Below are 23,589 nucleotides of genomic sequence, written 5' to 3' on the forward strand. Positions count from 1 at the left end.
CAGGGCGAGCCGAGCCCCGTCCCCTCGGAGGCGCGGGCGGGAGCGCCCGCCCCCRCGCTCGCGGATGTGTTTTTTAGGGAATAAAGTGCAGTTCTGGGGCTGAGGCGCCGCACAGACGGCYGGTGTCCCCTCACACACACACGAGCACGCGCGCCGTGGGACCGGGCGCGATTCCCCCTCACGCGCACCGCGGCAGAGCCGCCCTCGAGGCGGCGCGAGGGCAGCGCGGGGGTTCCGCGGGCGGCGCGACGGGGCGGGCGACTCCTCCTGCCCCTCCAAACTTTCTCCCCTCCTCAGCCAGGGGAGGAGGCGGGCGAGGTTCCTGCCCGCCCCGCGCGGCCCCGCTCCGCTCCGCTCCGCCGCCATCACATGGTGCTGCGGGAGGAGCGGGCGCCGCCGCCCGCGGCCGGCAGCGGCGCGGGGAAGCGGCGCGGCCGCCCATGCCCTGCGCGGCGGCGGGAGGATGCGGCTCTTCCTCCTCGCCGCAACTTTCTGCGGATGGTGCCTGCGGACAGGTGAGAGGCGGCGCGGCTTCCCCGCGGCTCGCTGCCGTCGGGGGCCGAGGGCTGGCGCGGCGGCTCCTCCGCGCGGGAGGAGAGCGAGGCGAAGCCGCGAGGAAGGCGGTGAGCGAGCCCCGGAGCGCGGCCGTGGGCAGCGGAGCGCCCGGCACCGCGAGCCGCTCAGCGCCGGGGCCGGCACCGCAGCCGCGCGGAACGCGGCCCCGGCCGCACGTGTTGCTGCCGCGCGGGTATCTCGCGATTATTATTCTGAGCGAAACTCGCGTGTGGTGCAGGCTCCGCGCTGCAGATCCAGTGCTACCAGTGCGAGGAGTTCCAGCTCAACAACGACTGCTCCGCGCCCGAGTTCATCGTCAACTGTACGGTCAACGTGCAAGACATGTGTCAGAAGGAAGTCATGGAGAAAAGTTTCGGTGAGAGCCTGGCCGCGGTGCCCCCGCGGCTTGTCCTGGGTCGGGGCTGGTGCTTTGGGCGCTGTGTGGGCGCACTGCCCAGCCTGGAGGCTTGTGTTGGTGTAGTCCCGCTGAAAGGGGCTTCCAGTGCAATTTCTCAGACTTCGGAGCAACTTTGCAACCTGATAGCGTTAATCATTTCCATTGAAAACCAGAAAAAAAAAAAAAAAAAGAGTTATCCAACCCAAATGTTGATTGAGCTGTTAATACACCATCTTATGGGTCTCAGGTTTAGTTTTCCAGCACTGGGAAATTAATAACAACAAGCTAGTTTAATCTCATTACAGTTAATTACGTGGGCTTTTTCCCCAAGGGATGGAAGGAAAAAGCATTAAATTAGTAATTCCCTCCTTTCTGTTATTTACTCTAGCAATTCACATACTCTAAAGGTTCTTCCCAAGAGAAGAAAAGTGTAGTCATCCTTGCTTTCATCCATAAAAGAAAACATCAAGAGGGAGACAGCTATGAAGAACTTTTTTTTTTTCCAAGGTGCACACTATTGATTTTTCTAAGTCAAGGGGCTTTTCTCTTACTGTAATTAATTTTAAGTTAGCATATCTAGAGATCAATGTCTTCAAGGGGAAGCAAGCTGTGATTCTGCTTCTCTCTGGTATTGTTTTTTGCGCTGTGCTATACATGGATTTTTCCTGTTTTTTATTTGTTGTATGATGGAAGGCATTTGAGATTTYGAGAGCATTGTTTTGGGTTTTAAAACACCCAAGTTAGTTGTTCTGCAATGAGTTAAGTGAGTAGAGGACCTCAGCATCATTGGAGACTGCTGGGCTGTGTSAAGTAACAAGGAAATTGTTGTGTGCTTTCTAGTTCATTTAGCTTCCTGCTCCTACTGCAGGAGCCCCTAAGATGTTTAAGGGCAAGGTGTTAAGTGACAGGGCTTCGCCCCTTGCACCCCAAACCTTCCCCAGTGACTTTCATAGGTGTAAATGGATGATGTGGCTGTCTGAACCACTTATCAGATTGATGTATAGACAAAGGTAAATAGTCCTCTGCTTAAAAAAAAGTCAATTGTTCTCACTTCTAACATCTTCCCTGATGCCCTTTTGTTTCAGAGCCACTCAAACTGCATCCGTTTTCCAGCAGCATATCTGTAATCTCCCCTTCAAGTGACTGGTTCAGTCGATTAAGCCACTCGTAGATKAAGGAGGTGCACATGTGCCCGCACCCACCTGGGCATGCCCTAAGCCCAGCCTAGATCCATTCCCCGGGTGCAGGCAGGCTGGTTTCTCAGGCTGGGAAACGTGGTTGCACATTGGCCAGTGGGACCATGAAAACCCTAACTGGAGCCATTCTAAACATTTGAGACATACAGGGCTGTGTAACTTGGGGCTTGCTCCTATGAGGAAATCGATTTGCAAGACACTAAATAAGTAAGAAGCCTTTTTTTTTTTCACGTGTAGCTTTTGTATTGGCTTAGGCTGGCATTTGGATTTTTCCCTTTAGGAGATAACTATCTTGCTGTGCATAGAAGGTTCTGTTTTCCTTGCCTTAATTCTGTAAATGCAGTTCTTACTCTCTTTGAGAGATTGTGAATTCCAGTTAGAAAATAAATGTTTTTTCTTAACCATTTCAAATTGAGCAATATTTACATTGCAAACTCAGTTTCTCCCCTACCCTCCATCCGTTCTAGAGAGGATTAGTTGTAAAACATAGATGATTCAGTTAATCTTTTTCTATTGCTTCCTTTTTTCCTAATTGATATTTAAATGTGTGTGATGTAAATGCCTTACTCTCACAAATTTTATTTAATAATTCATTTTACTTCTGCTAGTGCATTCCATAACTTGGTTCTTTGGGTTGTTGCTTATCACTGAAAGCTGAAGTGTGTCAAATATTGATTTTAATTTATAATAGACTTGAGTTTGAATTTTTAACTCACAATATGAATTTGCATTTATTCAAAACTACAGTCTCATACATAGAGGGTTTTCCTCTTGACTAGATACAGTCAAAGGAATGTAACTTGATTTTTATAAGCAACTCCATTTTTGCCCTTAATATAGCTATGTCAGTGAGCAAAATATTACAACTTCTCCTAAACCTAACTTAAAGCTAAATGCAGTATTTTTAGATTAAGTTAATGATCAGAATCAGTAACCTCATTGATCTAGTCTGCAGTCCTTTACAAGATACATTAATCTATTTGTTTTGCAATGAAGGGGATCACTGATTCACATTCTGTGCCTGTGATGTAGAAACCAGCAGGTAGTCAGTGATTTTTTTTTTCTTTCCTATCTGTTTGTTAGTGGTTGGCTGTGCAAAGCCAGCTCTAAATTCAGCTTAAATTTCTATATTAAATTTTCTGAATGCTTCAATGGAAAACTGCATGCAGCTTTTTTCATATATGTTGTAAACAGTTCCCTATACTATGACCACAGCTAACAAGTGGCTTCTTTTCCATTACTATAGAGTCGGAATTAGTGTTTCAAACATCTGTATTTTGTCTCAGAACGTTACCAGTTTATGGGGAGTCAGTCTTAGGAAATACATTCTAGTSCAGGTGAGATACCATCCCAAGCAACTGTTGAAGTGACAATCCGTGATGTGAGTAGCCAAGGATGCAGGTATTAGTCATGAATATTTTGAATTAGACCAGCAAGCAAATTATCCCAGCAGTTTATAATACCAGATAGAAAGTAGCTCCATTGCACAGCCGAAAAGAAAATGAACTGAGAAATGAGAAGTACTTAGGCATGTGTCTGGCGAAGTGATTATGTGGATCTACTACAATTCCGCCTCCCCTGCACACAAGCACTTTGTTATGGCAATTTACATTTCAGTTGCACTTTGGGGATCTATCAGTGTGCAGAATTGGAGACTTTGTCAGGTCAATGACAAAACATTCCTTTCCTCACTGTAAATAAAGCTTAAAAATGCTAGAATAAGTTTTATGCAGTTATATTAACATCCTGTACTAGTGGGAGATGCAGAAGAATGGTACTTTGCCTGCAGTGCAGCGGCTTACAATGTAATTTGTTAGTTTAATCTTTAAAAAACATCAGTGCTTCCTTCCTTTATAGGGAAGAATGGTTAGCATGGTAAGTGGTACTGAAGACTGCACTGGCTCATTTTAGTCCATTAGACAGTAACAGTGAGGGATGTTTAGTTCATACTACAGCTAAATAATCAGGTCTTTGAAAACTGTTTGTGAGGATGAGATGTTTGATGAAGGGCCAGAACTTTCTTATAAAAATGCCTCTTGAAAATACTTTGTGGTGATACAAATGGCAGATTGTCCTGCTTGCCCCTCCTTCCCTCTATGAAGTTTCCATTCTGAGACTTCAGCTCTGCTGCTTTTTAGAGTGAATGTAGGAACAAAAAATGCTGCTGTGTGTTAGGGTCAGACAAAATATCCCAGGGATATTTTGAATTTATAATATTTATGTGGTATTTAGGAGAGMACTATATGTGTATCTGTATATATATGTAGAGAGCAAAATACTGATAAACATACTAATAATACTCATAGAAACCATACTGATAATGAAGTCTGCCTTTTACTGAGTACAAGAGCAATCTAACTAAGCCTTAAGGCTGCTCTAAACCTCCCCGAAGGCAGAATGAAACATGTAGTATGAATAGTTCATAGAAGTATCAGTCGTGAAGGGGGAGAGAATCAAAGCAGAAGGTTCAGCAAATGCAAATGTTGGAGAACTTCCTTTAAGTAAATGTGTCCATGTAAACATCTTAAATGGTACSTTTCCTTCTCTGGTTATCTCCCCTTACGTAGTTGCAAAGTTACTTCTACAAGTATTTTTCTTTGTGGGGGGAAAAAAACATTTCCATGATAGCAAGATTGGTAGTTTAAAATTTCTTTTTTATGTAAAACTAAGGTTGTTCATGAAATTCACTTTGCRATTGAATTAGGAAACAATCTCGTTGTTTCTATTATTAATCTGCAAGAAGAAACTTCCCTTGTTTGGTTTAAGAGTGGCCTTTCTCATGCATTCACGTTGTATAAAATCCTGCAATGTAATTAGAGCAATTACTGTAATTGTACACTTAAAAGCAGTGCATGGGAACATCAGGAACAGGATGACTGTCTACCTAGTGAATTTTAATGGTGCTTTTTTGCCTTTAAGACTTCTTTTTCAGTACTAATTTCCTTCTTATTTGTTTTATCAAGCAGAGGAAAGCAGCATCTAAGCTGTGCCATGATTTGCACGGTATAAAATTCRTTACCTCTGATTTTGGAAGCTCAAGTTGCTTCATACGTGGCCGTTTAGGATTACAGGAACATATACCCTTCTCTGTTTACATGTATAGCCTCCATTAGTACTAATGCTAATTGCATACTAGCATCAAGGGGAAATTATACTCTGGTGTACATTTCTTGACAAAACGATTAAAACAACAAACAAAGTTTAATGCCTTTAGAATTACTGTAGGCATTAAAGTTTTATAGGTAGTAGCTGCATCCTCAGTATCCATTTCAAAAGTAGTAAGAAACATCACCTAGCCTGCAGTGGTTGTTTTTTTCCCTTTGATACTGACTTTCTTGGTCATAGCTTATTAAAATTGGGGAGAAGACTGCTTGTTTCTTTGAATCTCAGAACATAACAGAATAGATATTTACTGCCAGCTTAAAAGAAACTTGATGTGTGACRGTGGTAACAAATATTTTGCACTGTCAGGGGCCAAATGAAATGAAGACATAATAACCAATACTCAAACCAAGTAGTTCATTTTTGATGCTAGTGTGAATAAAACACATACATTGTTGATCTTCAGTGTAAGCTGAAAATTTAGACTAGTGTATCCATTAGTGTTACCATTTAGAAACTATTTCAGATGCCAAGCTGTACAGCATAGTTTCTTGCTAATAAGTTGCTTACATACTTTGMATTGCTCACAAAACTTCCGAACAGAGAGTGGATAAACTGAATTACATGCATTAGGTAAGGTGAAATTGTGGACAGCATGTAACAGATTGCTGTCTTGAGCACCTTTAAATACAGACAAGCAACAGTGGGGTTAACAGTTGACTCCATGCAGTTTATGACTTGGAAGTCACGACAAAGGGCTAAATGCAGAAGTGATGAAAGGCTGCGTTATTTTAAGGAAGTTGTGATATCTGGTCCAGTGAATTTCATTTCCCACAAGACATGGGCAATAGCTCTTTATGTTTTTCCATTTCTTGGACTTGTATGAAAGATATACAAATGTATTTTGCAGGGATAGTGCCCACAGCCAGCTGTCTCTTAAACCTCCCTTAGGACTGTCCACCTTGTCCTTTGTGTTTCACACACAAATGAATCTGAGTTTCCACAGACTTTTCTCTGTGACCCGACCATATCTTGCCTCAGCTTCTAGAGGCATTATCAAACTTCAGCACATGTGTTTTAATCAAATGGAAGTTGTTATCATCTCAGTTTTCCCTTTGTAGATTGGATATTTGTTGGAAAACKTGAGAGATCCTCTTTTGTCAAATTACCAATGATTCTTTCCTTGGAAGGGAAGAGTGTGTGCTTCCTTCTTGGCTGTTGGTCCCCATTAGTGAGCAGAGAAAGGGGTAAGGATGGTTGAAAATAAGAGAACTAGACGTAGGTGAAAGTTGAGTTTGACTTTTAGTTTGTAGCTTTCTGTGGCCTTAAAGAAAAATCATCTTATAATACCACCACTAGCAGCAGTACTTAATTTTCTTAGTCTCTGCTTTTTTAAGCAATTTAATGCTTTGCTTGTGATTTGTCATGATGTAACAGTAATAGACTTTGTTAGCATTAACAACAATGCAATYTTCCTTCTGCTTTCCAGTATAAGAACTAGGAAGTATGACTTGATGCCGCTTTCCTCAACTTTATAAAGAAATGTCCCGATAATCCAACCCCTTGTCATAGGCAGGGTGCTGTACATCCTATTATACTTAGTTGTCCAGTTTTCTAAAAAAATATCTAATTTCTGCAGGATGTCATGGCAGTTAGGATCTGAAGGTGAAGGCACTCTTGCATTGTCAAAAGCCATCTATTGGTTTCTGGAAAAATGCAGTTCTTAAAGTGACAAATATATGGAGCTGTGATCATACTGAGTAGATTTTTATAGGGATTTATGAAGAAAATATGCTAATATGAGAAGGTAATTTCTTCCCCCTTCCCTCCCCCTGCACACCCCCAAGAATTCTATACTGTATTATAGCCTAATTGCATGGATATGCTTTCATCTCATCTACTGAATGCATCAAAGAGAGAAGATAGCATGAAATAGCTGCGGTCCTGAAACAGGATTCRAAATCAGGAAGCTGTTACCTAGCTTAGATTTCAGGTTTGTCTACCTTAGATTTCGGGTCACTTAATCTGTGCTGTTTAGAAATTAGCTTGAAATTAGTAGAAAGCAACTAGTAATTTTTATGAGAATTTCTAGCAATGTGGAAGTTATTTAAATGATTGAGTTCCAGGGATAATGTTGAAGAAATATGTATGGGAAGAGTTGGCTTAGAATGAAACACAGAGGATGTCGTTGGATGCGGTTACGCTTTACACTGGCTTAAACTTTTTTTTAAACAATGCATTTACAGTCTTATATCAAAGGTGTTGAGAAAGTCTAACTTACATTTTAAGCCAGTGTAATATAATAAACCATATACCAKAACCCAGCCAATATAATAATAAACAATATAAACAAGATCTGACTTAAGAGCACGGCCATTTCTGGGAGAAGCGTGCAAGAACAATCATTTTCAATACTCCATTATCTCCTAAAATATTTGGGACCTTATCGGAGAAAATGTTTATAACCATTCTTTTTTTCCCAGAAGCCAGAGGGCAGATCCMAGTAGGACTTAACGCATCCTGTGACTGCATAATGATAGATATAAGCAGGGACTAGCTAAGGAATAGACTGTTATCAAGTGCCAAATTACGAAAGGTATAAAAAGATGGGTTACAAAAATCCACCCAGTTGGGAAAAGTCAGACTAAAAYCTAATAAGAGAAGTAGAAACCAGAGCTGAAAAGCCTGTTCATGTGTGGCTTGGAGCCCAATTTTTAATTTATTGATATAGTAAAATCTATCTGAACATAATCACACTGTATATTTTATGTACCTCAGAAAAGGATATTAAATGCTTAGCTAGTGTTCTGGTCTTGGAATAAGTTGTCGTATTTCAGTGGAATCACACAAAGAGTTTTTGTTACTCCTAAAGGGTACTGTATTTCACTTAAGTGGAGGGTTAGCTAGTGACACAGTTTAGGGGAAGAAATAAAGAATGACATATATTACTAAAACTACAGAGAAAATACAGCTAGACAGACAAGCCATCAAGGCTAAGCACATCAAAAAGAAAAACTCTGCAGACTTATCAGGACTTGAAAATTGAAGAGGTCATTAAAATAAGAAAAATATAAACTATTTGGGGTATTGTGACAAAGGTGAACTATCACTTCATATACACTGCACTAAAGTCTTGTTTTTACCAACAGCATTAAAATAAAATCCAAAACAAGAAACATGCAAAGCAGGAGAGCATACRACAGCTCGGATGACTGTGACACGTTTCACACGGGCTGTGTGTGCTACATTGTGAACTGCAGCAAATACTTACCAGATTTTTCTGAGGGAATACAGGCAGGCAGGAAGGGGATGGGAATGCCGCAAAGGAACCAAGGACTGAATCCATAGGAATCCATAGAAAGTTGGACTGTGGTCTGTCGTCTCACCTGTAGATGCCTTCTACATTTCCCTACAAGGTATTTGTACATCTAGCAAAATAAGACACGTACAAGGATATTTAGAGTATAAGGATGCTCTAAAACTTACAATCTCAACTTTCATCCTGTGTGGTCTAAAACTGTCACCTGTTGTTGAGTTTTCTTCCTTTTCCTTGGAGGAAACATGGAAGTGGGTTTTTTTTGTTGTTACTGTATTTTTTTTGTTTGTTTGTTATAGTAAACACTAGCTCCTCAGGGTAAGGCCACATCTCAGAGCTGTTATTGCTTCTGGCTGAGAAGCCCGGAGGACTCTGCACAACAGCAAGTGCAGCAGCTTGTCCTACAGCTCGYGCTTCCAAAACGGGCTCTTTCCCAAGACCCCGGCACTGGGTCACATTAAGTTATAAGCCTACATCCTCATCTTTGCTCACTCATATGCCCRGAGGGACAGTGGTTTGTGGGCAGTACAATGCTCTTTCGTTGAACCCAAAAGACCATAGACTTTGATAATCAGATCCTTGACACAGGAGCTGGTATCTTAGTTGCCTATTGCCAATATTCTTTGTACATTTTACTAAAGGAGCCTTGAGAGTACAGGTGTGAACTAAAGCTAGTCATTCTCAGCGTTACACTGGGCTGTTAGGTTGGAGTCATGCCCACACTTGCTCTGTTTTCCTTGTTATAACTAGAAGAATTTGAGATGCTTAATAAGGTTATTTTCAAGCAGTAAGAAAATCAGGCTGGATCTGCTAGTGATTACTCTGTATACACAGAATAGGAAGCATCTGTAATGTCACTTTTTTTTTTGGTTGTTCCAGTCACAAGCTGTTACCTAGTGTCTAGAGAACATGTACTTGGCTCAGCAGACAGGGTGGATGGAAGAAGTCTTGGGTTTGGGGTTTAAATAAATTATGGCATGAATTGTTTATTACTGTCAAGACTAAATGGATCTGCATGTGGCTAAAGCTGAGTGCCAGGGTTTAGATGCGCTAGAGTAGACAGTGGCTAGGCAGAGATTTGGAGTTTGGCAGTTCTGTGGAATTGCGTGGAATGGTTCTAGACAACTTTTTTTTTTTTTTTTTTTAGTAATAGAAAAGCTTTAAGACTTTTACCTTCAGCATTTCAGTGTATGGAATGAGATAGAAGTTGTGCAGAAATGGGCAGAAATGGTAGTTTGTAGGTCTTTATGCTCTCTAAATGTGTGATCCTAAATGGGGCAGAGAAAGGTATGAGGATGGCCAAGTAAATTTTCAAAGCTTGCTTTAAGCCCAAAGCTTTCTTAATAATGTACTTATGCTAGGTGCCTGGGGAAGAAGAAAAGGTGGAATACTACTGTATTTTCACACAGATGCCTTCCTCTGTTAATCCTCTTGTAAGAACTACTAGCATTTGAACTACAGCTTTAGCCAAGCCCACAAATGTGGGGACAAAATGAATAAAGGACTTCATAGMAAAACTTCTTTACAGTACCCATGCAGAGGCAGAACCCACAGTCCAGACAGGGCTCTGTTGAATCATTGGAAAAGGCTGAATTATTTGTTCAGTACTCGCCGGTCAAGAGACTGGGCTGTAAAAATACTTRGCGTTGGATGGTGAGGTTTCAATGATTCCATCCCAGCAAAATCTTAATGTGAAGAATACAGTCTGCTCRCCAAGCAAGCAGCTTGGAGCAAACCGAGGTAGGAGAACAGCTCCCAGGGAAGTTTGGCAACTATATTTCTAGGTGATGTATTAATGTATATGTCAAATTGATTGCACAGTCATAATGAGCAGTACCATCCATGGTATGTACCTCACGAGGCAGATAACCACTTTGCAGCGTTATCTGCAGGTCAGCCTGCTCRTGGCAAATAGCTGAGGAAGATCTCAGAAATAGATTCAAAACTGGCTCAGCAGCACAATAAACCACCTCCCTTTCTGCCACTTAAGCAAGGAGTCTKGAGGAAAGACACCCTCGAGGCATAAGAGAAATTAATCTTCTAGAGCTAGAAAATCCAGAAGCGAAGCTGCTGGCTTATTCCCCAGCTGAACTCGGTAAGCAGGGAGTATGAGCCTGTTTRTTGGAGCGAGGCCAGTGCTGCCCCTGGCACTGCAACATGGATGGCACTTGTGCTAGTTTCCTACCACAATCAGGATCCCAGGTTGATGGGGAGAAGGGGAGTGTCCCTGTGACTATTTAGTTCTTACTGTTTGGGGTGTCATGCCTTTCCAGCACTCACCATGAAAACACGTGAGGACGTGGCTGTTATGTTATAAAAATAACTAAGATGCTCTTCTGGTGATAACACTTTTTTTTTTTTTCCCATTAATCTTCTGTGTCTTTCTTCCTTATAGCTAACCATAAAGAAATGGCAGGGTCACAGGGGGGAAAAAAAGAGCACAGCCTTTTTATCCTGATCAAATACAGCTTATACATGATGGTTCTTATAATCTTGGAAACGCAATTAGTGTATAATAGCAGCTGATTCGCAAGCTCCAAAAGCTCCATCAGTACTCAAAGAAAAAAACCCTTGGATGTGGAGTGCCTTTAGTCAAGCAGATATCTCAAACCTGATAAAGTGCTGACTTTTTTTTTCCTTAATGTTAAAAATCTTATTACAAGTCTGATTACTGTAGCTGGGAATGAGAATAAACAATCATTTAGGAGTGAAATTTGCTATTAGAAGAAATATTTGTACAGAAAAGCTGCAGGAGAAGCATTGCAATGGGATTTGTTACTTGCCAGAGTGTTCTTTCAGTGTGGGCACAGACATGGTCCATCTGTGCATGAAAGTACAATGCAGAAGTTATAAAATATCAGTGTGTAAAGGAATATTATGTTTTGATTTCTAAAAGAGCTCGGGATTGTTCTGTGAAATTTATCCTGGAGAAGAGAAGTCTGGAAGGGCAGATTTGTCTGGAAGGCTGAGCTGGGTGTCTGTGCGTGCAGGGAAGTGCCCTGTGCAAAGAGCTGGGTGCTGCTTTGGAGAGGAAGGAACAACCACTGGGCTGAGTTTTATGGCATGCAAGGGCAAAGGATGGCTGCAAGCTAATCCTGGCCATTGGAAGGGTGACGTTTGTCTCTGCCCTTGGAAAACTGGGGAAGAAACATGGACAAAGGACTTTGTGGGAAATGGAAGCTGGGATTTCAGTGCACGAACCTGACGGTGTCAACGTGGTCGAGGCCCCTTGGCAGCGGTGGCTGGGCCAGAGAAACCCAGCTCTGCTGCTGCAAACCGGAGCCTGTGCCGCCATGTGCCCGCCTGTGCTGCGGAGGCAGAGCAGCCTGCAGCTCCTCATCCTCCCTCAAACAGAGCCTGCCTGCCAGGCTGATGGACTGGAGCTCGCTGGAGTCCGAGGAAGATTTAACACTGGCTCTGTAGGTGCCTTTAAATTTGAACTAGATAAATAGTTTGAACCACCTTTCAGAGCTCAGGTGTGGGGGGAGGAAGGACACACGGGAAGGAAGTCCCTGCACTGCTGGTATGGCAGAAGTGCTGCGACCATGTAAGGGAATTGCTTTAATTAAAATCTTTGGAAGCCAGGAAACCCTTCCATGCGCATGTAACCCAAATAGCCAGCGCTCTGCTGCTCTGCACAGCCATTAGTGACGCAGGGCAGGTGCTGCTGCAGAAATACAGCTAGTCTGCAGGTGCCATCAGGTTTACTTCCTAATTCCCCGGGGATTTAACAAATAAACGTATTATGCACTGTAAATTCAGCACTCACAGGGCATATCCTACCTCATTCCCTCCAAATCAGTCTTTATAACCGTGTATTTAAGAACTCAGTGGAGCTGTGCTGTGAGATATCCATATTCTTCATGGGAATCCTGTGGCCATGTCCTATACAAGGAAAATCACACTTGTTCTAGAATGTGGATTCTCAAAAGTTTTGTTATTACCCATAGAAATATATTTACCTCTCGGTGTCCCACTCCCTGAAGTAACATGGGCAAATCTCCCCTGTGTATGTGTGTGTTATGTACTGGTAATACACCAGTTTCTAGTGTATCATTTGCAGGAAAATTTCAGAGTAATGAGAGGTGGAACCAGCACAGCTAGTTCCCCCGGGAAGGGGGGAATACACCCGTGTTTTACAAGCTTTATGAAACATTTTAAAGCAACAGCTGTGTGCATTGGGAAGTGCTCAGTTTCTTCAGATGAAAACCATTTCAGAAAACAGATTTTAAAAGGGGCACTTCCAACTTTTAGAAAAAAAGGTGAGCTTTTTTGTTTATTTTGCTTTTCAGAACTCCAAAGGTAGCAAGACCTAACATTTCCTGGGAAAGTGTGTTTTTCCTTCAAGTTTTGCTTTAAGTTGTGCTGCAAAGGAAATATATATATATATACACACACACACACACACACACACACACACACACACATAAATCAACAGCATAGAAAACTGATTTTGTAGACATACTCTAAGACAACTCAGGTGTGTTTAGCAAGAGAAACCAGACTCATTTTCAAACTAATTCCATTTTAATTTTAGTTCCTTCAACGTTATTCCAAAAGGTAAGAGTTTCTGCTTATAAAATACGCAATGTGATAGAAGGCATATGAATCAAGTTTAGAATTTATTTTGGTTGCAACCAGACTTCAAAAAAAAGGAAGGGAAAAAAAGGAAAAATCCCAAACCAGAGTGGTTCTCCTAGCAGGGCAGAACTTTGTCATATGGTAACTAAGGTGTGTGGCTGAGTCCCTAGGGCTGCTAGACCCAGGAGCTTTCAAACGTGATTCCTATGGTAAAAATAAGAGCAAGTTTCTGCCAAGCTAAGTCACCTTTGTTCTGTGTCCCAGGAATCATGTACCGCAAGTCGTGCGCGTCCTCGGCCGCCTGCCTCATCGCCTCCGCCGGCTACCAGTCCTTCTGCTCGCCGGGGAAGGTGAACTCTGTCTGCATCAGCTGCTGCAACACGCCGCTCTGCAACGGGCCCCGGCCCAAGAAGAGAGGGAACGCGGGCGCGACGCCCAGGGCGCGCGTGGCGACCACCGTGCTGCTCCTCGCGCTGCCTCTTGCGTCTTTGCAGCGCTAACCTTGSAGCAGAGCGTGTGCTCTCACCAGAGCGTCTCCTCCTTTCCTCAAAGACACTGCAGCTATTTTCTATTTGCTTCCAAATCCCTATGAAAAAAGAGGGGGAGTTCGGTGGTTTGGGGAAGAGAGGGGCTGGTGTTTTGGGCAGCTGATGAATGCAGTTAGCAGATTGAATTTCCAGTGTGCACTGAAAAATGAGGAGTCCCAACAGCAGCATACAGAACGCCTGCTTTTTTTTGCATATTTGGAAACAAATCTAGCGGTGATAATACTTTTAAGATGCGGTCAGTTCCCAGTCATGTTAATTTCTGTGCTTTTCGGTTCWTTACTGATCACTGACGTTGCCAAGTCACATCTCGTGTTCGCACCGGCCGTTGTGYGCCTCGGCGCCGGGCTCCGAGCCGCTCTCCAGCATCGCTCGCTCCTCGCTGGGCTCCAGCGAGCCAGGRGACGGCTCCCGCTGGCCACATCCCRCCTTGGAAGCTCTTGAGAAGGTGCTCAGGAAGAGCCCGTTGGCGCTGGCGCTGGAAGAGCCGCCCTGGGGTGCCCTGCCGACGAGCGGGCGCAGCGAGCGGGCGCTGCTGGCGGCGCTGGGACGGGCCCGCCGCAGGCGCTCCTTGCCGGCGTGCTCGAGCGCCAGGCGGCAGCGCAGCACCTGCACGAAGACGCGGCGGAACTGCCGCGACGACACGTTGTAGAGCAGCGGGTTCACCACCGAGCTCAGGTAGAAGAAGGTGTCGGCCACGGGCAGCAGCGTGATGTACGCGTGGAAGTAGGGCACCGTCCAGTCCTGCTTGGGCTTCGCCGCGGCCATGATCCTGCGCACCTGGTTGGGCAGCCAGCACACGGCCAGCGTGGCCACGATGAGCCCTGCGCATGGAAAGAGCGACAAGGAGCGTGGGTGGGCAGCGGGGCCACAGAGAAACATAACACATCAAATATTTAGCATCACTTATGCACTTACTTGTTAGGAAATAGTACCGATTCTTCAGTGGTTTTGCTTGACAGTTTTTTCTGCCGGTAGCGTTTGGGATTGGTTGGGTTTTTTTTAATAATTGTTCCAAGGTCAGTGCAGCAGCGTGCTGGGGTGAAGACTACATACTGCTTGGATGGTGTTTCTTTGTACCTACCGTCRTTTATTAATTTTCCAAGTGTTCTTTCACTGGTACTTGTATCTTTGGAAAGAATGGATTTTTGGGTTTTTTGTGTGTTTTTTATATTTCTTATGTTTTACCCTTTATTTAAGAAAACAAACAAAATAAACAACAAACTATAGCCATATTAGATCAGRCAATACCCAGAAGAGATCAGATTCTTGTTTGTACATTACAAAAAAAAAAAAGTATGCATAATAATATATTTGGTGTTATTTTTGGTAAATTTCCTCTTACAGAAGATATTTTTAAGTAAAATATGTACGGATCTTTCTATGGTAATTAAGATATGTTGGGCTTTCTTAAAAACCAAATTCCAGTGGAATTAAATGATGAATGTAATTGAGAAAAGAAAACCCTAAGCCTAGCCRTGGAAGTGTAAGCAGCTTTAAATTATAAAGTATGCTTCAAAATGTGATGCCCGACCACTTTGTATTTCCACCTGCAAGATAACTGCGTGTCGCCGCATCACGGAGCGCGTTCCGGAGGGGGTGACCGGAGCGGACGGACGCCGGGACACCCTCCTCGCAGCTCCTCGTGCCATGGGCTACTCCAAAGCTGGATGCCGCGCAGGACCACATGGTGAACGAGTAAGTCCTGCTCAGTGCCCCCTCCCCAGAGCGCTACTTCCAAAGCAGAAGCGCGTTCCACAGGTCGCTCTTTCCACTCTGTTTTTCTCTCCGCAACAGCCRGGCCGTGTCCGAAGGGCCGGGGGAGCAGGACAGCAGGGCGCCGCTCACAGCCGCTRCAGCCTTTCCTGGCCCCACAACCGCCCGCACAGCCTGGCTTTGGTCACCGATGCACAAAGCCACGGCTACGCTTACCTGTCTGGARTAAGACAGGTTTCGTATCACACCCCCATTAGACAGACTATTAGAGGAACGCAATTCTTCTAATTCGTGTTTTTTTTCAAGACAGAAAATGATACTTTGCTGGAGGGAAGAAATGAAGGTAAAGAAGAGTGAGGGCAGAAGACAAAAGATGAGTTTGAAACTACCAGGCCTATGCTAAAGTTCCCTCTAATCTCAACCCCCATGAAGCAAAAACATGTGAAATTTCAATTATTTTTAAAAATAAATTTTCTTCCTGAAAGTCATAATGGAGTTAGCAAATATTTGGCTTAACTGTTGTAATACCAAACAGAAGACTTCTTACTGATCCCTGGCTTCCTCAGTCACGTAATACAACATTTCATTTTGAAGTGCATTATTTTAGATAATAGCATACTCTTTGGAAGGATGAGCAAGTAGCATTTGAACATATGACACTGGCATATCAGGCTTGGGGGGAAAAAAAGACCTAGAAGCCTGTTTTAGCAGGCTAAAAGCAAAGGAAAAGATAAATGCATTTATCTTTACCATTACCTGCTCTTTACCTCCTGCAATTCTCCTTAGCCCCAGTCCCTCTTTCATCCTCTTCCCTTGGCTTAGCTGAGCATCTCTTTGAGCTCCRAGTCCTGCGGGTTTTCCAGTCTTCAGAGGTTTTTCTCTGCCGTCAGCCTAGCAGACACAGGGGTGGTTGTCCTGGCATGGGACTGATGAGCAGGGAGCCAAGGGGTGCTCCGGGTTTGGTGGGGGCTTAAATATTGATAGCCACCAAACAGGCCTGCAAAAGCCTCTCAGGTTTTACTTGATTATTGCTTTCAGCGAGAAGAAAAAAGCTCTATTTTGTAAATAAACCTTTGCTCTTAATTAAAAGATATCAATATACACCTTCCTAAATTACAAGAGCTGTTGTGAAAAACTGAGCAAACTGTCCATGCCCTCACTTTAAGCCCAACTAGAGTGTGCTGAGAGGTCTGATTTTTTCTGTCTGGATTTTATTTTGCTGCTGACCCTCTTCAGTTCCAGTTGCCAGGTGTTTAAGATTCCCCTTATATTTTTGAAACATTTTTGTTGTGGAGAAGTTAGTGTTTGGCTGTGTGCACAGCCAGTGAAAAAATGGGTGCCCTTGCATAGTACAGGGGTGGGTGCTTGGTCCTCGTGGCGAGGGAGCAGTTGTCTTCATAAACGTTGCATTTTTTCCAGAGATGAGTAGCTGCTCATTTTTACCCTTGAAAAAACACTCATTGTTTTAAAGGAGCTGCATCATGTAAATAAACATGCTGGCAAAAAGAAGAAAAAGAGGGTTTTTTTTTTTCCTCCAACAGTTCCCACAAACATAAGTATATCAAAGAAAGGTCTTTCTGGTTTTACTCAGACCGTAGCATCTTACATACTTGGACTGAATCACTCTGCAGTCGATTGGAACTTCAAMGCAGGTTCTAGAAATCTTGTTTTTTGTAATATGCAGAAGATGCTAAAAAAACTTTCAACCCACTTGCCCAAAAACCAGACTGCGCCTTCTGCCAGCACTGACGCGTTCTCCCCTAGACCCCGGTGCCAAGCTGCCTGCGAGGAATTAACTCCTACACGTTTGTCTCACATCCAGCTTCCCCTTGCACTTCTAAAACTGAAAGCTAATGCCATTTTTTTTCAGTTTTCCTGGCGAATGCGCTGAAGTGGCACCAGCTCCTAGACRAGAGCACACATTTATCCTGCACGTGTTAATGCTGTTGATAAACACGGGAACGCCGGGGCTCCTCAGCTTCCATCGCTGGAGCTTGCAGTTTCCAACACCCCTTTGCAAGGTGTTCCAGCTCTGCAAGGTTGAATGTGCAAAAGCCCCTTGTGCTGYGCAGGCTGAAGCCAGGAGACCCTGGGTTATCCAAGTGAATACACCCCACCTTTAAGTAAGCATTGGAGCTTATAACTCACTTAATGTTGATGCGGATAGTTCAAGGTAATTAAAAAAAATAACGTAGGAGACATGAAGAGTGTTAAGAGATTGATTAGAACCATTTTTAAAGTTAGGTCATGAGGCAGCCATGAAATAGCTCACCCAAAACAGGRAAAGTCACATTCAGTCATTAATTTGCCTAAAATCAAATAAAAAACGCTCTTCAAGAAGAAAAAAAAAAGTACAAATATAACAATGATTTAAATTGGAACTGTTATTGCAGCTTCTCAAATGTGGGTCTTAGGATATTAATTCTTAATATGCGACAAAGGATCAGTTAGGTAGTAAAGCAAACCCGGCATTTAAGTGCCAATAATGTGAATATGCATCACTGGCACGGAATGGGCGTTTGGCAGTCATCGCTCCCTTAACAATACTTTTTTATTGCTCAGAACATTCCTCTGGGCCATAGGGGACTGAATTAAATTCATTATGAACTTTATTGGGAAGGATTTTAAACACATGCTAATGTCTGGCTGAGTGCAGAGGGCTCCTTCTCCGTCCTTCCYCGTTCTGCTGCTTCTCCTCTCAAGCAGAGTTTCAGTCTATTTTCCCTGCACACGAGCATGTACATCTGTCCCATTTTATAGTCCAGAATTCCCATACACCCTCCTAGCCACCCACAGGCAACCCAGGAAACGTGGGATCTCTCCAGGACACATAAGGAGCATCCCTGGGTGGCAGCACCCACACGTGTCCTTGAGGACGGGCTCCCCGTCACAGCGCCCACAGCCCTGCTCCCCGCTAGCCTCAGCAGGGTTAAATCCCACACTTTGTTTGTTCCCGCGATTAACCGAATGGTGCAGAGCAGGGTTCTCAACATCTGCTTGTAAACTGACATTTAAATGGCAATTGCTGGTGGAACAGGAGCATATGGTGAGCGGAGCTGGGAGTCGAGTGCGGCAGCAGCGCAGCTGGTTCACAGGGAGGGCTGCCCTGGAAGCCCTCGCTTCACATGAGCAGCCTGGGCCTGGCTTTGTGCTCAGCGGTGGAGTGTGACACTGATGCCCTCTGCTTGGCAAGGCCTCCCTGCCGGTCTTGCCAGCTCCCAAAGGAGGGAAGGGCCAAGCCTGCCCCGCCGCGTTGAGCTCACCCTTGCGAAGCAACGTGCGTCTCCACARAGGCCTTTTAGCCCTTCCAAAAAAGCAAATGGCAATAAACACGGGCAATACAGACACCTTTGTACCACCTTCTCTATGTCCTTTTGCCCTCATCTGTCTGGGACAGCTCTGTCGTCTTGTTCTCCACGCCCTGGGACCAGCACCACGGTGGGGACAGCACAGGATACGAGGGAGAGCCTCTCCCTTCCCCACAGCCACTTGCTGCCTGGCCCACGTGTGGGAGGCCCTGTATTCCCTGCGTGTTAGAGAACACCCATAAACATTGGATCAGAGGGAAATCAGATGCCAAAAGCTGMAGAAATCAGAGGCTTTCTGAAAGAAACGAGCATGACACAAGGTTCCCAACAATGTCACGATGTCGCTCCTCAACGTCAGCATCACCGTTTTGCAGGCAGTGACTCACGGCGAGACCTGAGAGTCAAACCTTGTGACGTCCTGCCTTGCACGTCGCCCCTGCGGTCAGCACCTGGGCGCATCCTTCAGCCACGCGCTCCCACCGAGAGCCCCACCAAGAACCTGGTCTGTAAAAGCCAAGCAATGGTTCCTCTGCTCCCGTGCTGGTGACAGCTCACCCTACATCTGCCCCCAGCCCCTCACTCCCGCTGTCCTCCTTAGCGCATGGAGAGCCGCAGCCGTCAGCAAGTCCTGCTCGAGTGAGGACTGCAGTGTGCTCCGAGAGGGATCAAGCATTGGATGAGGTCTGGAATACTAATGTAGGTAAGTCCCCCCCTTCTCCCTTTTCCCTGCAATTCAAGAACATAAGAAGATAAAGAAACACATATTGATACATGTTGAGGTGGATGTAAAAATGTATTAACCCGAGAGAGAAATATTGACGCTGCTTTGTCTGTGTCACTCTTCAGTTCAAGGGACAATAAATGTTGATGTTCCCTGAAACTAGTCACTATGTGCAYTGCTGCACACGTTCCATGTGAGCTCAAGGTATCTGGCAGCTCTGGCCCTTGTTCCTGCCCCTTTCAGCAGCACAGATTTGCCTCTCAGAACAGGAAGGAGGGGATTTGTGACTGCGGAGGAGGCACCGAGCAGGAGATGGCGGGTGCCTGTCTCTATACTAGGCTTGTTCTGTTCACCACGCAGATCTCCTGTGTCTCTGTGACCCCAAAGCAGATCCGAGGGGCAGCTATGTGCCCACCCGCTGCAGCAAACGAGCGTTCCCAGCAGTTACCCACTGTCCCTGCAGTGAAAGACCCTGTGCCAGCACCAGGGGGTTCCAGGAGCAACAGGAGATTGGACAAAGTCCAGCCCCTTCTCCCACTGGAGCCTGTAGGGCCGGGATAACAAGGGAAAAGGGGGTTGCAAGTCAACGGCTTTGTCACCAGCACAAGCAGACGAATTTCCAAAGGACCAAAGCCAATGGACCAGCAATTCCCACGGCAATCTCCAGAAAGCCAATGGTGCAGCAATTCCCAGAGCCTTCGGAGGGACACAGGTTCGTTTGGTGCTCATCTCGGTGGCTCTCATTAGCGCGCGATGGGGACCGCGCTGTCCCACAAAGCMAAGCAATAAATGAGAGACACCAAGAAGCACCAAGCTGCCTCCTGGTGCAACATATATAACAACAGTGCAGGGTTTTGGTAAACACGTTGCTGCCCTGCTGCATGTAAAGGTGTCTCTTGCCCAGCTGAAGACACCACTGGGGGCCTGGCGAAAGCACAAGTGTTCAGGAGATGCACTGCGACCTTCCTGTGAACAGCAGCGCTGTTTCCAAAGCAGCAATGTGCTCAAGTGGCCAGAAATGAAAACACAAGGGATTTATTTTTATCCCCATTCAAAGCTTCCCTAGATAAGTGGCGCCATCAGGGGCGCTGAGAAGAGCATCACGGAAGCATYTCCCACCCTTGGCAATCTGAGAATCACCCACAGCTGCTTTTGCTGCTTCATTTCAGAGGTGCCCAGATGCCAGCGTAAGAAGCCACTGCTAAGACCCAGGAGATGTTAGCACAGGCTGCAGTTTACTCGCTCACGTGGATCAGGCTCTTGTCCCCCAGCAGTTCCCTTGAGGATGCTACCAGATCGTTGCCACCAACCTGGCTCGTCAGGGGTCTGCACCAACCTCGGGTCGAAGCAAAGACGCATCCGAATGAGTGCAGACAAGACTCTCTGCTGGCAGCCCCTGGTCACCCACCGCTGCCCACCCGCTCGCCACACCTCTTCCTTCTCCTTGACCATCAAGGAGGAGCATCTCGAGGCTGGAAGCAGCACAGCAAGATCGGAAGAACCACTCAGAGGCCAAGGACAAGGCTAATTTTGCATTGCTCACAACCCCCCYGTCTAATACTTGCCCAGAAGCCCATGAGCTTCGCTGAAGAGCCAAAGATAGAAAGAGAGGTCTTTCCATCTCCTTTGTGCTTTAGTCAGGTACATTTCCTGCTCTGGGCATCATAAAAGCTTCTAGATGCCAATTTCCATAAAAATTTCCAGCAGATTGCAGAGGGGGCTGATAAGCACAAACATTGCTGCTAACCGAGGAGAGCATCAGCAGAGCCTTCCATGGAGCCAAGCCAAAGTCCCAAGGATATGTCCCACAAACTCCTCTTCCCAGCTGGGGCTCCCAGGACACGCCGCATACAGTGCAGTCTTTCCCGATGCACCATTAAAACACAGCAGCTTCCAGGGGTCCCTCCACACGCGTCTCCAACCACGGGCAGGCAGAGCTCTGAGGAGCAGGGCACTGGTTCTGATTCCACAGTGATATCGGAACGCAAAAACGCAGGATATTATTAATCAGGGCACAAGCGTCTACGGTTTTACTTCTCGGCAAGTTCAAATACTTGACAATTACCTTCAGTTCTTAACAGGGCTGAGTTTTGCTCCTCCAGTGTTTTTGAATACTGCCATTTCCCCGTGCAAGCACCAGCACCAAGCTGAAAATGCTCAAGGATTTCTCATGGCAGGAGGGCTGTGGCKGCAGGCGAGCCGCCTGCTTGCAAAAGGAGCTGTTCAAGTCCTTTGGAAAGACAGGCATGGAAAACACAGTACGTACTGGAAATACTTCAGTGGAAATCATTATATTAAAATAATGATGGGCCAGGTACCACACTTACTGTCAATGTTACACAAGTCTCCCCAACACAAGTTCCTTCTAGGAAGACTGACCTGATGGTGTCCACCCATCGCTCCTGCTTGTTACACTGGAGTTTAGGCTTGAAACAGGGATTTACCTGATCCCTTGTCTTCACCCTTCTAATYACCACCCTCCTCTTGGTGCTCGTCATCAGCTCTAACTCAATGGGCTTCCGAACCACCCATTTCCACCCACGGTAACAGAGGCCCCAGCAAACACACACAGGCACAAATTAATTCAAGGCGCCTTTGAGGGAAAAGAAGATCAAATGTGTTGTGCAAATACACATATAATCACCACCTGAAGGCATCCTGTGATATAATAAATACATCTTAAATTGTTCCTCTTTAGAAATGTGAACGTTGCAGCTGTCAGGAAATACATGTTTATCAGAAACTGTTATTTCTGCACAGAGAAAGTATTTAAAAAAGAACAGTAATGTGGGCAAATAATATGGACAAAAACCAYTTTGTTTTTATGGATGCTCCTTCCCTGCTAAACAACTTCTTGCACTGGTTGCTTTGACATCCTTCCAGAAAGAGCAAACACTTGTTTTCTATCTGCACTGGCGAAACAATGGAAAAAATACATTTTCCATAGAAATCTCATTTAAATTCTGGATTCTGACTAGCAAACACAATTTGGAATGGACGGTGGGGTTTTTTGTTTTTAAATTAGCAAACCAGCCCTTGCAACATTAAACAGCTCATCTACTGCCGTTCGGCAGGAGGAATCACGGAGGGATCCGCAGCGGAATACGAATACAGGGAGCCAAAACAGCAGGTGAGCAGATGCCCAGGCCTCTGGGGCTCTGCCGGCCGGGCAGGCCCCCCGTGGGACCCACGGTCCCGGCGGGGACCGGCCAAGCTCCCCTCGGCTGCAGCGATATCGTCATCTCCAAGTCACATTTTTGCACTGAAAAGCATCAAATGGAAAAAGAAAACCCTTGCTGCTCCGTAGCCAGCGAGCTGGAAACGGAATTGTTGATGCCGATCGCCAGCTGCTTTGAAAGCCAAAGCGAGCGGCGCTTGCGGCCGGCAGCCGGCGTGAGGCGGGAAAGCAAAGCCAACGGCCACAAAAACCACGTGGGCTGTTCCAACGCTGCACCAGGAGCCCCAAACGGGAAGCGACGAGGGCAGAGCCTCACTGCAGGTGGCACGGGGGGGCACCAAGGCTGGTGTGGAGTGGTTGTGCCTTGGGAGCAGCCTCCAAGGCCTCCCCAACTGCTGACAGGGGGACACTACGGTGGGCCCGGGGACGGTGATACCTCCTTGGCCTCGTGGGAGGCGGGAAGGGTTCCCTGGCTGTGTCCGTCCGACCAGCCCTCCCTAAGCTGCAACACAGGAGGCTCCATCTCCAGGTGAGGAGGAACTTGTTCCTGTGGGGGTGACAGAGCCCTGGCACAGGCTGCCCAGGGAGGCTGTGCAGTCTCCTTCTCCAGAGGTCTCCAAACCCACCTGGATGCCGCCCTGTGCCCTGTCCTCTGGATGTCCCTGCTGGAGCAGGGGGTTGGACTAGATGATCTCCAGAGGTCCCTTCCAACCTCGACCATCCTGTGATTCCTCCTCCGCCGTCCAGCGCAGCCCGGCCACAACACCCACACGTGCAACCCAACGAGGCCCTGCGGTGCTGCGGCTTCCTCTGCACCCGCCATAAGACAGTGAACGTCCCTTTATCACAGTTATTCCCATTGCTGAGGCCATCTGCGTTCCCGGGAGGCTGTGGCTTCTCCCAAGGCAGGAGGTGGCCGCTGTGCGTGGCTGGAGGGCAGCGGGGTGGCCACAGGACCCTGCAACGGGGCACGA

The 23,589-nt window shown here is 45.8% G+C and overlaps 2 protein-coding genes and 1 long non-coding RNA gene across 3 annotated transcripts in view; 2 read left to right on the top strand and 1 right to left on the bottom strand.

The window, feature by feature from the left end:
* Positions 1 to 449: 449 nt before the first annotated feature.
* On the top strand, positions 450 to 14,134 carry LYPD1 (LY6/PLAUR domain containing 1). Its single transcript, XM_026040884.1, has 3 exons — positions 450 to 515; positions 794 to 931; positions 13,412 to 14,134. Exons 1-3 carry the CDS (start codon positions 464 to 466, stop codon positions 13,645 to 13,647), a joined length of 426 nt encoding a protein of 141 aa, XP_025896669.1. The 5' UTR covers positions 450 to 463; the 3' UTR covers positions 13,648 to 14,134.
* Positions 13,972 to 23,589, bottom strand: part of GPR39 (G protein-coupled receptor 39) — a 58,582-nt gene continuing 48,964 nt past the window's right edge. The window contains exon 2 of the mRNA XM_026040883.1: positions 13,972 to 14,516. Coding sequence (XP_025896668.1) covers positions 13,996 to 14,516 — 521 coding nt within the window. The 3' untranslated portion in view covers positions 13,972 to 13,995. The remainder of the gene's footprint in view (positions 14,517 to 23,589) is intronic.
* On the top strand, positions 14,412 to 15,629 carry LOC112948621. The gene is made up of 2 exons (XR_003249663.1): positions 14,412 to 15,390; positions 15,490 to 15,629. It is a non-coding gene; the product is annotated as an uncharacterized LOC112948621 (long non-coding RNA).

The sequence above is a fragment of the Nothoprocta perdicaria genome, unplaced genomic scaffold (genome assembly GCF_003342845.1).
Source record: "Nothoprocta perdicaria isolate Ctin4 unplaced genomic scaffold, notPer1 scaffold_27, whole genome shotgun sequence".
NCBI lineage: Eukaryota > Metazoa > Chordata > Aves > Tinamiformes > Tinamidae > Nothoprocta > Nothoprocta perdicaria.

Coding starts and splice junctions, on each gene's coding strand:
- LYPD1 (XM_026040884.1), top strand. CDS start 464: ATGCGGCTCTTCCTCCTCGCCGCAACTTTCTGCGGATGGTGCCTGCGG. Junction 516..793: donor CGGATGGTGCCTGCGGACAG/GTGAGAGGCGGC, acceptor CGTGTGGTGCAG/GCTCCGCGCTGCAGATCCAG. Junction 932..13,411: donor AGTCATGGAGAAAAGTTTCG/GTGAGAGCCTGG, acceptor TCTGTGTCCCAG/GAATCATGTACCGCAAGTCG.